The 8,347-nt window shown below is 38.2% G+C and overlaps 1 protein-coding gene across 1 annotated transcript in view; it reads left to right on the top strand.

The window, feature by feature from the left end:
* Nucleotides 1–1,175: 1,175 nt before the first annotated feature.
* Nucleotides 1,176–8,347, top strand: part of LOC139317741 (vomeronasal type-2 receptor 26-like) — a 70,160-nt gene continuing 62,988 nt past the window's right edge. Inside the window, exons 1-2 of the mRNA XM_070944809.1 lie at nt 1,176–1,318; nt 2,187–2,478. Coding sequence (XP_070800910.1) covers nt 1,176–1,318; nt 2,187–2,478 — 435 coding nt within the window. The remainder of the gene's footprint in view (nt 1,319–2,186; nt 2,479–8,347) is intronic.

Here is an 8,347-nt window from a genome sequence, read left to right as displayed (position 1 = left end):
CCGGGAATCGTGGGTAGCATTGGGTTTGCGCGACGGTGATCTGCTCCCCTGGGTGGGCATCGGCGCTGGTTCCCCTCGCATCGGTGTTCCCTCTGCGCTTCAGCCTGGCGCCGGATTGGGTGTCCGGTAGCTTCATTTCGTCCCCTAGGGCCGTGGTGATCAGTTCGATCGCCCTGTTGACCTCGGGCTCGGTAGGCGAGCTCGTGGGTTTGGGTTTAGGGCTTTCTTGTCCGTCGCAGTAGTATTGGGTGGTTACTCTCGAGTAGGCCCCGATTCCCGCCATGAGATTTAAATCTCGGGAATCTATTTGTTGTTGGTCGGCCATCTTTGGTGACGTCACCTCCCAAGATGGCCACCGCGAAAAGGGCGCGAATTCTTTTTTGGCCTTTTCGGTGGGCTTCTGGTGGGGGAAGTTTTCTCTTACCGCGTTTTCGTCGCTGTAGTCCGACTCGTCTTCATCTTCCTCACTCGCTGCTTCGCAGCCTTTGACCAGGCTTCGGAGTTCCGCGATGAGGTCGGTGTTGCTTTGTGCCAAGTCTATCAGCTTCAGGAGTTTTTCTTTTAGTTCGTGCTTCTCTCTCGTTGGGCTCTCGTGTTCCTTCCACCCCTTGTCGCGTCTGGTCGGGGTGCATGGTTGGTGGAGTAGGTCACTCATTTCGGGTGCCTCTCCTTGCGTGTCTTTGGGTTGGGCAGGCCGTTCTGCCATCTTCTTGGTGAATGCCCTGGTATTCACCCTGTCCGTCGTGGTCCTTTGCATGGAGCCTCCTGGCATGTCCTGGAGTGTTAGGGTTGGGCTATTAAACCATCCTCTGCTACCAAATTGTTAAGGATGTTCAAGGATCGTGCCCAATAACTCCAACAGGCAGGTATTCATCAAATCAATAATCTTTATTAACAAGGTATCTTATCATTGCAGGTACAGATCTGGAACTGGAACAGGACCGCATGGCTGACCCTTAAGTACCCCCTGGGCATGGCTAAGGTAAGGAAGGGTTATTGGGTTAGGGTGGACCTTGGGGGTTGGCTTGTCCAGCCCCCCTGCCTCTAGCCCTGGGTCTGAGGCAAGGCATTTATTCCTGACAAAGAAGATGGTATTTTCCATGGACGTGATGGCAATATTGTTAGTGTTGCTGTCAGGAATTACATGCCTTATTCTTTGTACTAAAGCATGCGATATGGGGAAATCTCCCCTTATTAAGCACAAGTATTTTCTGCCAGGGGATTTCATAACAGCTGGGATACTATCTCAATTCTACATGGTATCTGATCCAGTTGCTTTCACAAGGCACCCATCTGAAGAACTCGTTGATGAGATTGTGTAAGGACTTTCATTTCTTAACAGTAGTATATCTTAAACCAAATCTCTTTCTCGAATAGGGCATAGCTGATTACTGGTATTACTTGCAGCACACATTATTTATTCTGTTTCTCACTGTTAGTTCCTTCATTCTAAAACCAATATAGATTCACTACACTGACATTTCTTACTGGGCAAACAAATATTTTACACAAACACACTTATGATAGCTCTCACCTCAGTCATTTTTTCCATTTTCTTACTGTTTAAATGAATCATCTGTGCTCTACTATCAAATCATCCTTTTTAACTAACCGCGTGTTAATCGTTTAATTGTTTCACTTAATATTGGGGAACAGTTGTGCTGTACAGCACTTTGAATGACTTTCAAAACAGTTGTTGAGCATGCATGGAGTACAAATGTCAGTCTTTCCTAATGAAACCTCTACATCTTTTCTTATGATAATAGTCCTCTGAAGGTCTATCATGATTCCCCCCCCCCCAGGAGAATCATATATAACATTTGCCCTCAATTGTATTTCAAAGCACATCCTTCATGCCTATCCCCACCAAAAAAAAAACCATGCAAGAAGAAGTTGGAGGAGTTAAAGCTAAAAGACTAGAAGTATGTCTAAGAGTTACAGATACGTTTTAAAAGATTATGAATGTTCTTTCAAGAAATTCATCTGTTTCTTAGTGAAAATCCTAAGAGCATTTTCCATTTCATAAAAAATGTTTTTAGACACTGAAAAAATCTTTGCAAAATATTTCCACTACTATACAATGATGTGATCAGTTTTCATATTCTTCCATTGCTATATTTGGTAGTTGTGTAATGTCACATTCTTCAGGAAAAGAAATATGATTTGTAATATATCTCTCATCACAGATATTTCCTTCAGAACCATCAACATATCCTGGCCTTGGTTTCTGCTGTAAAGGAGATAAATGAAGACAGTAATATATTATCCAACATCAGTCTGGGTATTCAAATCTCTAATAGTTATTTCATGGCAAGATGGACCTACTTGGCTTCAATGGAGCTTCTCTCAACATGGGACAGATTCATACCCAACTATAAGTGTGATGTCAAGGACTGGGTAGTTTCTGTGATTGCAGGACCTACGTCTTCCATCTTTCCCTTCATGGCAAACACCTTGAATATCTATAAGATGCCTCAGGTAAGGTTTGTTCTTCAACAAAGTGTAAAAGATTGTAAGGATAAAGGCAGGAGGAAGAGCTGCAATCGGAGCAGCTGAGGGTAGGAAAAGAAGCAATGGGTGGAAACTAACCAAGGAGAGAATCAACCTAGAACAAAGGAGAAATTTCCTGACAGTTAGAATAATTAATCAATGGAACAACTTGACTCCAGAAGTTGTGAATGCTTATACACTGGAAGTTTTTAAGAAGATGTTGCACAACCATTTGTCTGAAGTGGTGTAGTGTTTCCTGCCTAAGCAGGGGGTTGGACTAGAAGACCTCCAAGGTCCCTTCCAACTCTGTTATTCTATTCTATCTATTCAACATTCTGATAAAAGTAATCTGGGCCTAAATCAGAAGTGTAATCTGAGAAAACGTCAACAGATTAAATCCACCACACAAACTTCATTCTTTAGAACATAAAGGCAGAGGAGACTAAATGCTCTCCAGTTTCCAAGGTTGATGTTGGCTCTTAAGTTTCTCAAGACTAGGAAACAGAATCCTGAATTACATTACATTACAAGATTACAAAGAAGAATCTTGCAAGTCTAAAAGTACTCCCCCCTTTTTTACTTTTATTAAATTTATTTTTAACAAACAGCAACAAATAATCTTTTCCCCCCCGTTTATGTTACATTTTGTGATTTGGAAATATAGTGGCAACCCAAAAAGGAATGAACAAACTATGAGTTTGTAGATGAAATTTATATTTTTGGTACTCTGCTAGATGTATTCCTCAATAAGAATCTGAATCTGAATCAATTAATATATTTGATTTCTTGACTTATTTTTTATTAAATTCTATAGGAATATCAATTCATTTATTGTATCCATTTTATTACCATAATTAAATAATGAAGTAAAAGATTCATGGACTTGATGAAGTAATAGGAATAGTTATCTTGATGTTTATAGTACAGAAAATCCTTCCTTCCTTCCTTCCCTCCTTCCTTCCTTCCTTCCTCTCCATGAATTTTTCATGATTACTTAAGTAACAATGTAGTGATTTGCTACAAGTGAATCAAAATTGCACAGAAATTCAAATAAAAGGCTCTATTTATTTTACCTTATAATTTATCCAAAGATAGCTGTTTCACTATACTGTAAAATTCATGAAGTATTTAGGAAAACTACTTGAAGTAAAAGATAAATAGCTGACTGATTTACTATAATACATATTACATATGCTTGCTAATATTTGTTAAATACAGAGTGTTGTGATATTTTAAGAATGTTGTTATAATTATTATATATTTCTTCCTCTCCTCCTCCTCCTGAAATTAGAGTAATCAATGGATTATTAAATCCCAGGGAGACATGGGCAATTTCATCCGCTAGAATGTTTTATCAGGGTTTCTGTATCAACTTGAATGTGATAGCATTAAATCACTTTAAAGCATAAGATACTATTTTTGCCTCTGCCAAATTCTGAAAATGAGGAACGCATCCAAAGATTTAGCATTAGTTGTATTTCAGACCTCTGAAATATGTTGGTTGCCAATGTTGGTTGCTAGGGAGCTGTATATTTTCTACTTCTGATCTGTAGTGTACTTTTCTGAAATTCAGATAGAATACAATGGATAGTAGGAGGCAGATTACAAACAAAATGAAACAATTAAATAGGAAGGGGTTAAATGATTGTGCCTATTCAGTACTTGTTGGATTGCAAATTATATCCATACAAGCATCCATATTGGTATGCATTCATATCAGGATGCTTAAAGATTTGAGATAAAAATGAAGCAAAGCTGGAAGAGGGATGTGGTACATATTTTATATTCTTCAAGAACTATATTATTCAATTGCTCATCCTATCTTATCTTCATAAGATAAAGACATCATGACTTTTATTTCTTCAAACTTCTTCCATTTCCTATGAGGAGAACACTAGTGGAATGTAGTTATAGGTTTCCTTTCTTAGTTAGGATCTAGAAGCTTTAGACCTGAAAGCCTGTGGTAAAAATTTCCTGAATTAATGCATTTCTGATGACTCTCCCTTTGAACATATACTACATTAAGTGCTGTTGCATAAAAATTCTGCAAATTCTTTCTGAACGTGAATAGATAACTTTCAATATTTGTAACAAAAATAAATAAATTAAGAATAGAATTTTCAAAAATAAGAATGAATATTTCATTTTGGAAAACCATGTTCCCTTTTTCTCCCATGTTTAGCTCATTTATGGATCTTCTCCAGCGACAGATGGCAAGACACAAGGTGTTTTCTATCATCGATTTTTCCCAAATGGTGACCAAGAGATTGTAGGTCTTCTCCAGCTTCTGATGTATTTACAGTGGACATGGATTGGACTGAGTTTCCAACCTGAAAAGAGTGGTGAACAATTAATACAAAATGCTGTTACTTTGTTTTCTGAGAAAGGCATCTGCTTTGACTTCATTCAACAAACAGTCCAGCCAACATTTACCAATCATGTTGAAAGTATAATGAATGATTTCAGTAAATTATTCATGACTGTCATGAAGAGCACTGCCAAAGTGATTTTCATATATTGTGAAAACCATTACACTTTCACTATTACAATGGTGCCCTATTTTGGAGACTTGATAGAGGTACCAGTCAAGAGAAAAGATAAAGTTTGGATAATGCCAGCTCAGATGGAGTTTACATCAGTTTCCCTTCTCAAAATGTTGAATATGGATGCTTTCCATGGTGCTATAACTTTTGAAGTTTCTTCCAATGAGATCCCTGGATTCAATAAATTCCTTCAGATGATAAAGCCAACTTCAGTAGAGGAAGAGCATTTATTTAGAGTGTTTTGGGAACAGGTTTTTGAATGTTCTTTTCCTAAAGATAATTTAGATGAAGACACTGGGAAGCTGTGCACTGGAGAAGAGAAGTTTGAGAATGTACCTAAGTCTGTGTTTGACACCACCCTGACTGGGCAGAGTTACAGCATCTATAATGCAGTCTATGCTGTGGCACATGCTTTACAAGCCATGCTTTCCCCCACGTTGAAACACAGAATAAGAGAAGTTGGGAGAGAAACATTTCTGACTCAAAAAGCATGGCAGGTAATTAGAGAATGAATGAACATTTCCCATTGCAGTTCTCTCTGTAATTCCATGAGCTGCAGAACAATGAGAACACTGGAATAAAGATTTTAAGTCTCCTATCTCTCCATTTTCCTCATCTTTCCAAGATTTAAAATTTTTTGCAATGGTGAATAGATAACAAACCTATAACAATGTTGAGGAAAGGGTTTAGATACTGCAGAATCTATGTGGTTATCAGATCTTCAAACCTCTGTGGCAGAGAAGAAACCAGGATGAGTGTTGGAGGAATAAAATTTATTTTTACTTTATTCTATTTTATTTATTTTGTCAAGCATGTATAAGATAACGGATATAAGTATAAATGTGATTATGAATACAGGAAATGGATAGGAATAAATGGGGACAATAGGACAGGGACGGTAGGAACGTTGGTGCACTTATGCACGCCCCTTATAGGCCTCTTAGGAATGGAGTGAGGTCAACAGTAGACAGTCTAAGGTTAAAGTTATAGGGGTTAGGGGATGAAACCAAAGAGTCAGGTAGTGCATTCCATTGCCTGGAATGGTCCAGGCATTGACCATTCTGTTGCTGAAGTCATATTTTCTGCAATCAAGTTTGGAGCAGTTTACCTTAAGTTTGTATCTATTGTGTGCTCGTGTATTGTTGCAGTTGAAGCTGAAGTAGTCATTGACAGGACGTTGTAGCTGATAATTTTGTGCACTATGTTTAGGTCAGACTGAAGGCAGGGTAGTTCTAAATTATCTAAGCCCAAAATTTCAAACCTGGTGGCATAAGTATTCTGTTGTGTGCAGAGGAGAGGAGGACTCTAATTGTGAAATATCTCTGGACTTGCTCAATTGTATTAATGTCCGATATGCAGTTCAGGTTCCAGACAGATGAACTGTATTTGAGAATTGGTCTAGCAAAGGTTTTGTATGCCTTAGTTTGCAGTATAATACTACCAGAAGAAGTTTTGCAAGATTAGGTTAACAACTCTTAATGCTTTTTTGACAATGCTGTTACAGTGAGCTCTGGCACTTAGATTATTAAAGATGAGTACTCCAAGGTCCTGGACAGAGTGAGGGTTGTCTATGAGGTCTTATTCACCCAGCTTATATTTTGGGTTCTGGTTTTTTTTTTTTTTTTTTTGCCAATTTGTTGGTTGAGATTTGAAGTTGCCAATTGTTTGACCATTCTGACACATAGTCAAGGTCTCTTAGCAGCATTGTCGGTGGTGTTGAATAGTTTTACATCATCAGCGAAGAGAATGCAGTTGCTTATAATATGATCGCAAAGGTCATTTATGTATAGTATGAAGAGTGTTGGTCCTAGAATGCTGCTTTGGGGGCCACCGCTGTTAACAGATGCAGGGTTTGATAGGGCACTCCCGATTTTGAGTACTTGTTGCCTGTTTGATAGGAACGCAGCTATCCACTTATGCAGGGATCCAGAAATGCTATAAGATTTTAGTTTTAGAAGTAGTTTGTTGTGTACCACTGAACCAAAGGCTTTACAGAAGTCAATGTAAATTGTGTCTATTGCTTTGCCCTGATCGAGTTCTGTAGTCCATATGTTTTTTGCAGTGTAGGAGTTGCAGATTACAGGATAATTTTTTCCTGAAACCAAATTGTATGTTAGAGAGTAGGTTGTTTGTCTCTAAGTGGAGGGTAATGGATTGGTTTATGATTGATTCCATGACTTTGCAGCTGAAACAACATAAAGAGATTGGTCTATAATATTCAGCTTGGCTGGGCTCACCCTTTTTGAAAATAGGGGTGACCGTGACTAGTGACCATAGGTTGGGCAAGGAGCTGGTCCTGAAAGATTTTTCATAGATTATGCTTAGAGGTTCTGCTATGGTAGTGGAAAGTTTTTTTAAGAAGTAGGCACGTAATCCATCAGGTCCAATAGATAGACATGGTTTTAGGCTGCATAGTGCCTTTTCAATGTTATCTTCTGTAAAAACGATATGTAGTAGATCGTTGCAATTAGTTGTGGTACAACTAGGAAATGTGGGGCATGAGCCATTGCTGTTTACAAAGACTGAACCAAGAAAGTGTTAAAGAGGTTGGCTTTAATGGCTTCATCATTACAGTCTTTACCATTAGGTCCTTTTTGGGGTGGGATGGATCTCGAGTCTTTAAGTTTGTTGTTTACAAAATTATAGAAAGCGTGGGTAGATTTTGTGCGTAGAAGGTTTTCCTCTTGTTTAGTGTGGTAATTGATTCTGGAGGCATAAGGTTTTGTAGCGGCTTTTAAAGTTAGCTATATAGCCAGTTGTTTTTTCACCAGAGATTTTTTTTTTTTGATTGAAGCTTCCTTATTGTTATGGGAAATTTGTTTTTTCTGGTATTGGGGGTTATTATTGGTACTTATAGTTTAATGACTCTTTTGATTTCGAAGGAAAAAAATGTTAAAATAGTCTTTGGCAGTATTACGGCCAATGAACAGAATTTGCCAATCAAGAGATGAGAGGTCGGTGTCTATGAGATCATAGTTGGCTTTTTTAAAGTTATAATTGGGGATCCCATCATTATGATAATCTTTGTAAGGACGTATATTGAGACAAAAGTCAATCATGCTATGGTCATTGTTGGAAAAAGGTTCCTTTATTTGTAGACCATAAATTGAGTTTAAACTGTTGCAGATGATGAGAAAAAGGCAGTTGTTGAGTCTAGTATTGTTAGTTACTAGTTGATCCAGTCCCAGATTAGTAACAGGATTGTACAGGATTGCATGTATGGGTTCGGTTCTACATTTGTTTAGGGTCCAATTAATAAGAGGTAGATTGAGGTCACCAAGAAAGATAAGAAGGTGTAGGCATCTATTGATATG

The sequence above is a fragment of the Pituophis catenifer genome, unplaced genomic scaffold (assembly GCF_029215685.1).
Source record: "Pituophis catenifer annectens isolate HBS135680 unplaced genomic scaffold, rPitCat1.0.hap2 SCAF_5, whole genome shotgun sequence".
Lineage (NCBI taxonomy): Eukaryota > Metazoa > Chordata > Lepidosauria > Squamata > Colubridae > Pituophis > Pituophis catenifer.
This window is presented reverse-complemented; position numbering and strand designations above follow the sequence as displayed.